Source organism: Salvelinus namaycush, chromosome 5 (assembly GCF_016432855.1).
Source record: "Salvelinus namaycush isolate Seneca chromosome 5, SaNama_1.0, whole genome shotgun sequence".
Taxonomy (NCBI): domain Eukaryota; kingdom Metazoa; phylum Chordata; class Actinopteri; order Salmoniformes; family Salmonidae; genus Salvelinus; species Salvelinus namaycush.
In genome coordinates, this window is record NC_052311.1 from 11,351,149 (window position 1) to 11,364,907 (window position 13,759).

Here is a 13,759-nt window from a genome sequence, read left to right on the forward strand (position 1 = left end):
AACTAAGTGAATCTTTAAACTCAGACTTTGTGGTTCAGCTATTCAACTCCCCACACCATATTTATACTTCACAATTTATATCTGGTGAAGAGACAGTGAAAGGAACTGGTGAACTAGCTAACACTAAGATCCAAAGAGCCCTCAAACTCCACTTGACAAGCACCCTCATTACATTAGGCCCCCTATTTCCCATGGGGCCTGGGCACCCATACAAAACAACAGGGTTAAGGTTTAGGAAACCATGGAACCAAATCATTTTCTCCTCAGCAAATGGATTTTTCTTCCTCTTCCCACTGTCACTTTAACCACCGGTTTTACAAAACACTAGTGAATTATTGACAGGTTCTGAGAATGGCATATTGGATTGCAGTGCGACACAGCCGATAAGGCGAGCCCTACAGTTGGCCGGGTTCCAGGAGCAGTTTGAGAGGAAGTGTCCATGCATAAAATGTGTATAAATACTGTTAATCTCTCAGTCAACAATTAGTCCATGCGTTCAAGATGTTTTCAAATAGTATTTTCTCCCTTCATGATCTTGCTAAGGGAGCAGTGGCAAATGAACGGCAAGGGTGGAAAAATAGTCTAATTTGACGACTTAAACAGGTCAGACGTGTCAATCAAGCATTTCTGCTTTCTCAAAGGAATTCTCCAAATGCCTGTTAAGTGAAATGCATTCTGGGGTTTCTGTGGAGGATGAAATGAAATGAGTCACATAGAGCATTAATCCCAATAAACCCCATGGATAATCTGATGTCTGAGTCACATGAAGTCATGCATGGTATTGGGAGGGCTGGGGCATTCTATTTGACTATCACATGGGGTACGTGATACGATGTTTTGCAAGGTGTGTTTAAGGATGAGTAATGTTAGAAAGATGACAGAAATGGATCTTGGCGTGTCAGGTGGTAAGGTGTCAAAGTGACACTGTAAGGTTGGGTCCGACAGTTTACCTCCATTCTAAATGATACCTCGCTCATTTTCCCAGTCCATTTACACCAGATCAACTCACAGACACCTCTATTTATACTGTGTAATCATGGGCCTATAATGGGATAAAATATATTAGGATCCTTATAACCAAACTCACTGAGTTGATATTCCCCCATGTGTAGATTACGGAGATGGCTTGTTTCCTAATGTATTAATGGAAGGCTGTTCTCAGAAGCTTATGGGAAGTTTCTTGTTTTGTCAAGGAGTACAGAGGCAGGGCCAAGTCAATCTGTTGCCACCAATCTCTGTCACTCTATCTCCTCCTATTGGCCCCTGTAGGAACAAGGGCCTTTTGATAATGGGAGGAACATTAACACTCTCAGTCATTTCCCCATTAGCTGCCAATGATCCATGTGACAATCACTAGATGTTTATGTGGGGCTGCGCATGCTTAGTTTTGATAGTCCATTATGCATGACACAGAGCATGAACTTGAGCTATGAGGAGAATCAAGGCTTTGATACAATCTAGGAGTGAATTTAGAGGCATTTACATAAATTACGGGGAATACAATTGTTTCGTGGTTTTGTAAACGGTAGGTTGCAGAAGCTAAAGGCTAATCTTTTATGTGTTTGTGTGTGTGTCCAGGTGAAAGCCAACGACGCTGACATGGGTACCAACGGGGAGATCGACTATAGCCTGCACCAGGCCTCCGATGCCGTCCAGAGGTTGCTACGCATTGACCGCTCCACAGGGATCATCTACGTCAAGGGGCTGGTGGACCGCGAGGAGGAGAGCTTCCTCAAGTTCTTTGTGGTGGCCAAGGACCGTGGCCCCAACTCCAAGAACTCCAAAGTCCTGGTGACCATCAACGTCAAGGACCAGAACGATAACGCACCCGCCATTGAGATCCGTGGCATCGGCCTGGTCACCCACCACGACGGCGTGGCCAACATCTCAGAGGACATGCCCATCGGCACGCCTGTAGCCCTGGTGCAGGTGTCGGATCGAGATGAAGGGGAGAATGCTGTGGTCACCTGTGTGGTGGCCGGGGACGTCCCCTTCCAGCTGCGGCCCGCCAGCGAGTCAGCCAACGACCGCAAGAGGAAATACTTCCTGCAGACCACGACCCTGCTAGACTACGAGCGCATCAAGGACTACAGGATTGAAATAGTAGCGGTGGACTCCGGTAACCCTGCACTGTCCAGCACAAACTCCCTGAAGGTGCAAGTCACCGACATGAATGACAATGCCCCTGTCTTCTCCCCCACCCTGTTTGAGGTGGACTTTGCAGAGGAGAATCAGCCAGGTGATAAGGTCCTGGATGTGGTGGCCACGGACGCGGACAGCGGGTCCAACGCAGAGCTGACCTACAGCATCATCATGGACTCGGCCACTAAGGGGCTCTTTGAGATCGACCCCAAAACGGGAGAGGTGCACGTGAGAAATACGCTGGACCGTGAGCACAGGGAGCAGTACGAGTTCCACGTGGCGGCGGCCGATAAGGGCTCGCCTAGCCTGAGGGGGACGGCCACGGTGGTGGTCAAGGTGCTGGACCGTAATGACAACGACCCCAAGTTCATGTTGAGCGGCTACAGCTTCTCTGTCTTGGAGAACATGCCTCCGCTCAGCCCTGTTGGCATGGTGACTGTCATCGACGCAGATAAGGGCGAGAACGCCAGGGTGCAACTCTCGGTGGAGCCCGACAATGGCAAGTTTGTCATCCAGAATGGCACAGGCACTATCCTCTCCAGCATATCCTTTGACCGTGAGAAGGAGAGCACATACACTTTCCGCCTCAAGGCTGTGGATGCCGGTGACCCTCCCAGGTCCTCCTACGTGGGTGTGACCATCAACGTCTTGGACGAGAACGATAACTCCCCCTATGTCACCAAGCCCTCCAACTCCTCCTACAAGTACCTCCCACCTCTCACGACCCCCGAGACACGCGTGGAAGTGGTGGAGGCCGAAGACATCGACACTGGACCCAACGCCGAGCTGGTCTTCAGCATTACCGGCGGGAACCCCTACGGACTGTTTCACATCTCGCCCAACAATGGGGAGATCACCCTGGCCCAGGAGTTCACCCGCAAGCACAACGGGCTCCACCGTCTGGTGGTTAAGGTGAGCGACAAAGGCAAGCCACCACGCCACACCACCGCCCTGGTCCACATCTTCGTCAACGAGACCATGGGCAACATCACCCTGATCGAGTCTCTGGTGGGTCACAGCCTCTACACTCCTCTGGACAGAGACATTGCCGGGGACCCCAACTACGCGCTGGCCCAGCGCAGCAACATCCTGTACGGCAGCCTAGCGGGCATCGCCGGAGTCATCCTGGTCATCGTGGTGGTGGTGGTGATCCGCCATCGCATGCAGAAGGACACCAAGAGCGGCTACCAGGCGGGCAAGAAGGAGAGCAAGGACCTGTACGCCCCCAAAGCAGGGCCCAAGAATGGCAAGGGCAAAAAGAGCAAGAAGGGCAAGGTGCCCAAGCCCACCAAGCCACTGGAGGAGGACGAAGAGGCCAGCCTCCAGAAGGGCCTCAACTTCAACCTCATAAACGATAGTGTCAATGACAGTCCCCGGATCCACCTGCCCCTCAACTACCCCCCGGGCAGCCCCGACCTGGGCAGACACTACCGCTCCAACTCCCCACTGCCCTCCATCCAGCTGCAGCCCCAGTCCCCCTCTGCCTCCAAGAAGCACCAAGCTGTTCAGGACCTGCCCGCCACCAACACCTTTGTGGGCACAGGTGACAACAACTCTACAGGCTCCGATCAATATTCGGATTACAGCTACAAGGCAAACCCGCCGAAATACAGCAACAAACAGGTAGGCGACTACTTCCCCACAGCAGTGTACAACAGGAACATTATGTGGACCGACGAGGTTTGGTAGAAATGGGACTGAATCACAGAGATTTGCTACCAAAGCTGCACTGATCACTCATTCTCTCACCGCGATCACGCCACTACCTTTCCCAAATCAGGGCAGGCTTGCCTTTTCATCTCTCATTTTTATTTTTTGTTATGTTTATGTTTGTCATTTAAAAAAATCCTCACCTTAAAATGGACTCACTACACTTTCACGCTAAGAAGGAAATATTTAATTTTATCTCAACCTTTTGAGGGGTTTTAAATGAAGGAGCTTATGTTTTTTAAATGAAGGAGCTTATGTTTTTTAAATGAAGGAGCTTATGTTTTTGTGTTGTTTTTATTTTACAGGAGGCATATCTTTAGTTGGGCACCTACACTGCCCCACACAGAGTCATTCCGTATATTTTAATGTGTTTAGAGAAATAATTTGGTTTTAAAGTCCCTCTTTATGGCAGGATTCTATTTCCTTTCACACTGAGTTTGTTCATTTGAGTGTGACAAAGTGCTGGTGAATTCCTCAGACATTTTTATTGTCTGTTGGCTACCACTGGAGAGTACAATCTTGGCCTAACTGCACTTTTTTAATGTTTTCACTTCAAAATAATTAAAACCTTTCACCAAAGGGTAGATAGCCAAGGGGAAAGAAGGGAGAGGGGGAAGGGAAGCAAAGAATACATATAAAAAAGAAAAGCACACTTAATGACAAGGGAAGGTCCTTTCAGACACCTTGTGTTATTTTGATGCCTGTCACTGCACATCCTGTCAGGCCATTGAAAAAGGACTCTTCATTTACTGGGGCTTAAGTCAATTGTTTGCACAGATTAATGGCAGGTAATTCCAGCCCCGCTCGCCTGTACACAGAGAGTGCCTTGCTTTATTTAACGTACATATGTGGGGTGGTTAAATTCATGCTCATAAGTAGTGTGGTATGGCACTTTTATGAGTAATGGACTTGAGGCCCCGGCAAGCTGTGAATAATGTCACATCCACTGTGAAATGAGAGGCTCTGAAAAGAAAGAACAGGAGACCGAGGTCGATTGCATTTTGCAGTAGTATCTGTTGGAGAGTATACCAAAAAAACAAGATTGCTTTGTTCGTATGGCCTCTTTAAAATGATTTGGAGACAATCGTATGATGTAGTAATATGCAAGTTGTACATATGTGAATAACAAACTATGTTTGCTGTTGTTGTATTTTTTGTTTTACTCATCATGTGTTTGTTCTGATTGCAACATGTCCTGTGTGTGATTTGTACTCAAATGGAGAACATTCATTTTCTGTGAGTAACTGAGCCACTCAGTTGTCCTTGTTAGTGATGCCTGCATTCACCAACAAAATTCTCTAACAATCAAATTACACACACAAACACACACACACACACACACACACATTTGAATACAGGAGGTAGTACTGTTATTGTCATGCTTCAAGTGAGCGTCATAATGTTTGCTACACTAGAGTACCCAGGAGGCATTGCAGTTCAGTGTTCCATGTTGCTTGTGTTCAGCTGTGTTTAAAGCTGCAGTTATCCTCATTTTGACGAGACATTTTCATTTTGCTTCTGTTTTTGTTTTATCCATTTCTTTGTTTGTAAAAATATTGTACCCTGGGAGAAATTTTGTTCACGTTTTTTTTTACGACTAAATCCAATTTTATTTCAATAAAAACGTTGTTAAAATGGTGAAATCACACTCTCTGTGCATTCCATGGGCATTGGGCTTGAGCTAAAGTAAGATTTTGGGCCGGGCCAAATGGGGATTAAAACTACAAATGGGAAATGAATGCTTAAGGTACAGTATTCCATTTTCATGATCATCTTTCTTTGTTGACAATCATTAACTTTCCCTCCAGCTAACACGCTTCATTAAGCCATGGGTTAAATGGGTTGGACTAACAGCGCCACAAGAACCAATGTTTTTACTTTAGACACTCACTCTCCAGTCCCAACATAGCACTAATTATGACTCCCCTCTCTCAGTTATCATTTTCACTTGAACGTTTCAGAGACAACAATCAAGTGAACATTTAGAAAGCCTTGACCTCACTCTAAATGCTAACTTAGCTCTTATATCTGCATGCCATTTATAATCCACTTTTTTGTTGCTAATCATTTTGTCTTTCTGTTTTAAAAAAACGAAACTTCTGACATTTCGAGAGCTTGGGACTATAAGGTTCTATCTGCATTTTTGTTTAAATGAAGTTATTGTCATAGCCTTCTTTTATAACATTTATAGTACTCTAAATACCCCCAATTTATGTTAAATTCAAAAGAATACAAGATAGAAATTGCTGACACCATTCAACCCAATGAGAGTTCGGGAACTTTAAAGCCAATTATCTCAGAATCATCTTTTTGTAGATAGAACCTTATAGTCATTCCCAAGCTCTCGATTTTCAGCCAAATGAAATCTCTATTCTCCAACTCTAATCCAATATGAAGTTTTCCTTCAATATGGAATGTATTTTAGAGGAAAGAGCTTATATTTCCACTCTGTCCTACCCACCCTCCCATCATTGAAATTCCTCCTGCATCAGTGCTGCCTAAACACCGTAGATTCTGCCCTCAGCTTGCGCAGTCGCCATGGAAACGGAATGACCGTTGTGTGTGTGTGTGCGTGCGCTGACTCACGGAGCTGTGCGACGCAGGTGGGGAGGCGCGGGGGGGGGTCGTCGAAAGAGGGTATATCACCATTCTAGTACCCGGTGACAGTTCAGTTTTACATCGCACCTCGTCCATCCCCATGCCTGTCGTCACACTCTGTTTTTGTAATGTCAAATGAGTGTCTTGCCTATACATTTTTCTGAGACAGAGCTCTGCCTTAGGTCTGTGCTGTGTCCTCATACCCAGTCCTCTAAAGCTCACATCATTACATCTCCTGTAGTTGTCACACAGAGATAATCATCCCTTCTCCGTCACTCTTAACTACACAGTAGGACTGTAATAGCAGAATACTGTACCTTGTGTGTCTGAGTGTTCCCTCTGTGCTCTGCCCTTTGAGAGAGAATAAAGAGATGTGGATACTGCAGCCTTAAATCAGTGAGTGAGTGTGTGTGCGCTTGTGTGTGTGTGTGTGTGATGCATCCGGGTTGCTTTTTGTGTTTGTGTCTGCTGGTTTCCTGTTTTGGTGTAACATCAGGGCTTATAGCCTGACCGATACATGAAATAGGTGTTCTTGTTCCTCAGAGTTGGATGGCTACAGAGATGCATTCGGACAACTACTAGTTGTGGTGACAGTTGCTTCTTGTCTCCTTTCCCTTCTTTGTTTTTGATGAAGTGGGTGTGGCAGTGATGGTTTCCGAAGCATATTGGCATAATGTAAAGGCACAGAGCGAAAGAATGGAAGAAAGAGGGAATATTTCTCCTTTAGCCCGCCTCAGATGAGAACAATTGTTTCCCTCAAATTGGGTCTGAAGTGCCAAAACAATGGAGAAGACCAGGCGTGTCTTCAGACTGAAATAAATCTTCCTCCCACCTAGTGGGCCTGAGAATGAGGGAATATTAATGCCCTCTCTCTCTGTCCCTCCCTACATCCATCTCTACCCCCCTCCCGTCACTGATCACAGGAGGTTGGTGACACTTTAATTGGGGAGGACGGACTCGTGGTAATGGCTGGAGTGGAATTAGTGGAATGGTATCAAATATATCAAACACATGGTTTGATGTCATTCCATTCACTCTGTTCCAGCCATTATTATGAGCCGTCCTCCCCTCAGCAGCCTCCTCTGCCACCGATTCACTGTTGTCCATTAACCTACCTCTGCCTTTCATGGCAGTCGTTTCTGACTTTCCCCGACTCTCAATCACTCTTTCTCTCACTCACTTCATCTCTCTCTCGCTCTGTCTATCTCCCCCTCTGCTGCAGTGGTCAGGGCGCCACGGGCGAAAAGAGGACAGTGTCACTCTATTCTTCTAAGAAGCAAGTCAATTATGCAAATGAGGCCCATGGCAGATGAAATGACAAGGCCTTGTGTAATGACCAGAGAGAGTTGTTATTGCCATCTGTCTCTGACCTGAGTACCAGCCTCCCCATTGGTCGGGTTAGTCAATGTTTCACTCCCGTTTTCATAAATACCTCAATGAATGCCCATCTTTAGGTATTCTTCAACTCAAAGAGACTTTGAGTGACATTCGACGGTGACTCACACAGACACACAGACACAACAGACACAACAACACAACAGACCTGTAGGTGTAGATGGATAGGAACAAATCAAGCCAGGGGCAAATTGGCCACCGTAAAAGTTTCAGGAATAACAAAACCACCCAATATTTGAATTATGCATGAGCCGTCGTCGACAATGTCAGGCTAATTAAAATAAAAAGCACCTAATTTTAACAAGCAGAATCCCGGTAATGGAGTCTTTTATTGTTGGCTGTTTTTTTTTTCTCTGCGTTGGTCTCTTCTAACTTGGCATGACACTCTGATGAGATGAGAATCATTAGTCTCACAGCGCTCCGCACCTTTGTGAGCCCCCAGGCTGATAACATCTTTTGTCTGCATTTCACGGGAGAAAATGACATACATTTTAGTACCGCCGTGGCAAAAGTGCATCGGCTCTTTGTGCCTGGTAGTTTTTCATCTGCAATCAGAGGGGATCCTGGAGCAGCTTTTTTATCGCTGGCACTGCCAGGGATACCCGTGCCCATACCCTGCCAGGGATACCCGTGCCCATACCCTGCCAGGGATACCCGTGCCCATACACTGCCAGGGATACCCGTGCCCATACCCTGCCAGGGATACCCGTGCCCATACCCTGCCAGGGATACCCGTGCCCATACACTGCCAGGGATACCCGTGCCCATACCCTGCCAGGGATACCCGTGCCCATACACTGCCAGGGATACCCGTGCCCATACCCTGCCAGGGATACCCGTGCCCATACACTGCCAGGGATACCCGTGCCCATACACTGCCAGGGATACCCGTGCCCATACACTGCCAGGGATACCCGTGCCCATACATTTGGATGGTTTAGGTGGCTCCTTCCTCACCAATCAATTATAGTTAATCTGAAGGAGTATTTGATCAATTATAGTTAATCTGAAGGAGTATTTGATAAATTATAGTTAATCTGAAGGAGTATTTGATAAATTATAGTTAATCTGAAGGAGTATTTGATAAATTATAGTTAATATGAAGGAGTATTTGATAAATTATAGTTAATCTGAAGGAATGTTTTATAAATTATAGTTAATCTGAAGAAGTATTTTATAAATGATAGTTAATCTGAAGAAGTACACTGCTCAAAAAAATAAAGGGAACACTTAAACAACACAATGTAACTCCAAGTCAATCACACTTCTGTGAAATCAAACTGTCCACTTAGGAAGCAACACTGATTGACAATAAATGTCACATGCTGTTGTGCAAATGGAATAGACAACAGGTGGAAATTATAGGCAATTAGCAAGACACCCCCAATAAAGGAGTGGTTCTGCAGGTGGTGACCACAGACCACTTCTCAGTTCCTATGCTTCCTGGCTGATGTTTTGGTCACTTTTGAATGCTGGCGGTGCTTTCACTCTAGTGGTAGCATGAGACGGAGTCTACAACCCACACAAGTGGCTCAGGTAGTGCAGCTCATCCAGGATGGCACATCAATGCGAGCTGTGGCAAGAAGGTTTGCTGTGTCTGTCAGCGTAGTGTCCAGAGCATGGAGGCGCTACCAGGAGACAGGCCAGTACATCAGGAGACGTGGAGGAGGCCGTAGGAGGGCAACAACCCAGCAGCAGGACCGCTACCTCCGCCTTTGTGCAAGGAGGATCAGGAGGAGCACTGCCAGAGCCCTGCAAAATGACCTCCAGCAGGCCACAAATGTGCATGTGTCTGCTCAAACGGTCAGAAACAGACTCCATGAGGGTGGTATGAGGGCCCGACATCCACGGGTGGGGGTTGTGCTTACAGCCCAACACCGTGCAGGACGTTTGGCATTTGCCAGAGAACACCAAAATTGGCAAATTCGCCACTGGCGCCCTGTGCTCTTCACAGATGAAAGCAGGTTCACACTGAGCACGTGACAGACGTGACAGAGTCTGGAGACGCCGTGGAGAACGTTCTGCTGCCTGCAACATCCTCCAGCATGACCGGTTTGGCGGTGGGTCAGTCATGGTGTGGGGTGGCATTTCTTTGGGGGGCCGCACAGCCCTCCATGTGCTCGCCAGAGGTAGCCTGACTGCCATTAGGTACCGAGATGAGATCCTCAGACCCCTTGTGAGACCATATGCTGGTGCGGTTGGCCCTGGGTTCCTCCTAATGCAAGACAATGCTAGACCTCATGTGGCTGGAGTGTGTCAGCAGTTCCTGCAAGAGGAAGGCATTGATGCTATGGACTGGCCCGCCCGTTCCCCAGACCTGAATCCAATTGAGCACATCTGGGACATCATGTCTCGCTCCATCCACCAAAGCCACGTTGTACCACAGACTGTCCAGGAGTTGGCGGATGCTTTAGTCAAGGTCTGGGAGGAGATCCCTCAGGAGACCATCCGCCACCTCATCAGGAGCATGCCCAGGCATTGTAGGGAGGTCATACAGGCACGTGGAGGCCACACACACTACTGAGCCTCATTTTGACTTGTTTTAAGGACATTACATCAAAGTTGGATCAGCCTGTAGTGTGGTTTTCCACTTTAATTTTGAGTGCGACTCCAAATCCAGACCTCCATGGGTTGATAAATTTGATTTCCATTGATCATTTTTGTGTGATTTTGTTGTCAGCACATTCAACTATGTAAAGAAAAAAGTATTTAATAAGAATATTTCATTAATTCAGATCTAGGATGTGTTATTTTAGTGTTCCCTTTATTTTTTTGAGCAGTGTATTTTATAAATGACAGTTAATCCGAATAAGTATTTTATAAATGATAGTTGATCTGAAGAGTGTTTTATAAATTATAGTTAATCTGAAGGAGTATTCTATGAATGATAGTTCATCTGAAGAAGGGTTTTATAATTGATAGTTAATCTGAAGGAGTATTTTCATCCTAACTGATCCTGTATAGTATGCTCCAAGATAGACAGGCAGTCCTTTACATCCTTCCTTACTCTTTTGTACTGCAGAATTACACACATGTCCAGTACTGCACAGTTACACACAAATTCAAATCAAATTGTATTTGTGACATGCACCGAATACAACACCAACACCGAATTCACCTTACCGTGAAATGCTTACTTACAAGCCCTTAACCAACAATTTAGTAAAAAAAAAAAAGACTTGTGAAAATATTTACTATGTAAACTAAAGTAAAAAAACAAACAAATGAGTTACAATAAAATAACAATAACAAGGCTATATTTAAGGGGGTAGCTGTACCGAGTCAATGTGTGGGGGAGTAATAGAGATATGTCCAGTAGTTAAGATGTCTTACCCCTGACAGTTTTTGTTATCTTATAACAGAGATGCAGACATAACGAGTGTCTCAAGTCTTTAGGTGTGAAAGTTTTGATGTGTGAAGTTCTTAAGGTGTGAAGGTCTTGAAGTGTGAAGGTCTTGAGGTGTGAAAATGGAGGAATGCAGACCTATCTCTATTACTCTGGCTCTGTAGCTCCAGGACTGGGCTGAAACATGTAAGGGGGATTAGTTGGTGACAGGGAAACAGGGAATGGCTGTCTTGTCACACACAAAGGAGCTGTTGAGTCTCTTTCCCCTTGTTTTGTAGTATGTGAATTCCTCCAAGCATCACTCAGCGGAAGATAATCAATTCAGCCCCCTTTGTGTGTGTGTGTGTGTGTGTGTGTGTGTGTGTGTGTGTGTGTGTGTGTGTGTGTGTGTGTGTGTGTGTGTGTGTGTGTGTGTGTGTGTGTGTGTGTGTGTGTGTTTGGGTCTGTGTGAGTGTGTGGGTCTGTGTGTACATGCATGCGTGAGTGCGCTCCTGTGTGTATGTGTGTCTATGTGTACATATGTGTGCTTCTGTATGTCTATGCATCATGCGTGTGTATGTATGCGTGTGTTCTTGTGTGTGTGCGTCCTGTGCATAGCCACGTTTGCCAGCACATCCCCCCATTGCCTGGGGCTAGAATGTAGAGCGACAAGGCAGGTGAACCGATAAGACAAAGGCTCCCTCAGTGTCTCTCAGTAAAGAGGGTCTCTTGTCCCTTACCAGGGCCTCATTTGCCCTTTGACCTCTTAACAAACAGCAGTATAGGGAGGTCAAGATGATTATTTCACCTTTACTTAACTTGGCTGCGTATGGTCGACTGTCAACAGCTCACAATAGCTGTCTCATCATCTGTTAGGATAGCGCGGTGATTGGTGATAGAGACTAACAGTCAAAGTCCTTAGTTTTAGTACTAACTACTAGGCTACAGTCAATAGCTGTGTTATCTACTTCCACAGCGTCAGATGAACTCGTGGATATCATTTTTATGTCTCTGGAACCAGTATGAAGGAAGTTGGTCGTAGTTTCATGAGTAAATGCTAACTAGTGTTAGCACAATGACTGGAAGTCTATGGTATCTACTAGCACGCTATCAATTACCATATACTTCCAGTCATTGCCGGGCATGATGACTCCTTGCTGTCCCCAGTCCGCCTGGCCTTGCTGCTATTCCAGTTTCAACTGTTCTGCCTGCGGTTATGGAACCGCCACCTGTCCCAGACCTGTTGTTTTTCAACTCTTAATGATCGGCTATGAAAAGCCAACTGAAAATTATTCATGATTATTATTTGACCATGCTTGTCACTTATGAACATTTTTGAACATCTTGGCATAGTTCTGTTATAATCTCCACCCGGCACAGCCAGAAGAGGACTGGCCACCCCTCATAGCCTGGTTCCTCTCTAGGTTTCTTCCTAGGTTTTGGCCTTTCTAGGGAGTTTTTCCTAGCCACCGTGCTTCTACACCTGCATTGCTTGCTGTTTGGGGTTTTAGGCTGGGTTTCTGTACAGCACTTCGAGATATTAGCTGATGTACGAAGGGCTATATAAAATAAACTTGATTGATTGATTGATTGCGCTAACGCTCGTTAGCAATTACACTAATGCTAGGTAGCAACTTCCTTCAAACTGCTCGCTAAGGCATAACAATTGTATCCCTGAGTTCATTTTACCCTGTGGATTAGCCAAAATCCTGAACTATTCCTTTACCTGCCATGTAAAAAATTATGGCATTCCTCCATTTGAAAGGGTGTCAGTCAAACATAGGTATGTTAATTAAGTATCTTAGGTAGTTTGAATAAATATCTTAGGTTATTTGTACAGGCATATTAGTTGTCTTAGGACCACTGAGCCCCCTGCAGAAAAAAAAATGCATGCTCTCTTGGGAGTTGGGAGGTGTGTGTGGTACTGCTAACAAGTCTTTCACCTGACATGATCTACTAGCACTATGCCTGTGTGACACATCCCGCTCTCTCTCTCTCCCTCGCGTCACTCCTACGACTGTCACTTCCTTTCCATCCAGTCGGCGTGGCAACCTCCCCTGTCGATACGGCACTGGTCACCGCGCCGCTCTTTGGAGACTGTACACACTCACACACTCCCCAGAGGGCCTTCACTCACACAGTACAGTGTCAGCTAGCATCTGCCCCCCCCCCCCACTATCCCATTCCTCTCTTTTCACCCTCCATCTCGCACCCCCCCCTCTCTCTATCTCTCCCTCCAAATGCCCGTCTGGTGACTTCAGCTGCCTTTTCCAGGGGCCTGACAGCAGGAAAATAAACACGCGTACATATTCACCCACGGGGGCCCTAGCAAAGAGCCTTGAATGATCATCATAATAATCGTAAAAATTAACAAGGATTTCAATAAACCCTGGCTACTGTATTCTACCATGTTTTCACCCTCCACTTAACACGGAGGAGCCAAAAGACACTGTCACCGCTGCGGCGAAAACGTGACGCACAGGGAGACAAAAAAAAACGTGATAATTCTTATGTAAATGAGGGTGGTTTCTGTTGAGTTTAGGGCATTTTATTGTGTGAATGTGAAGAGACAGATTGGGAGAACTTTTG

General features: G+C 46.0%; 1 protein-coding gene across 2 annotated transcripts in view; it reads left to right on the forward strand.

The window, feature by feature from the left end:
• Positions 1-5,523, forward strand: part of LOC120047967 (protocadherin-1-like) — an 18,921-nt gene extending 13,398 nt beyond the window's left edge. For both annotated transcript variants that reach the window (XM_038993603.1, XM_038993602.1), the window contains one exon: positions 1,579-5,523. In XM_038993603.1, the coding sequence (XP_038849531.1) occupies positions 1,579-3,831 (2,253 nt within the window). In that variant the 3' untranslated portion in view covers positions 3,832-5,523. The remainder of the gene's footprint in view (positions 1-1,578) is intronic.
• Positions 5,524-13,759: the final 8,236 nt, after the last annotated feature.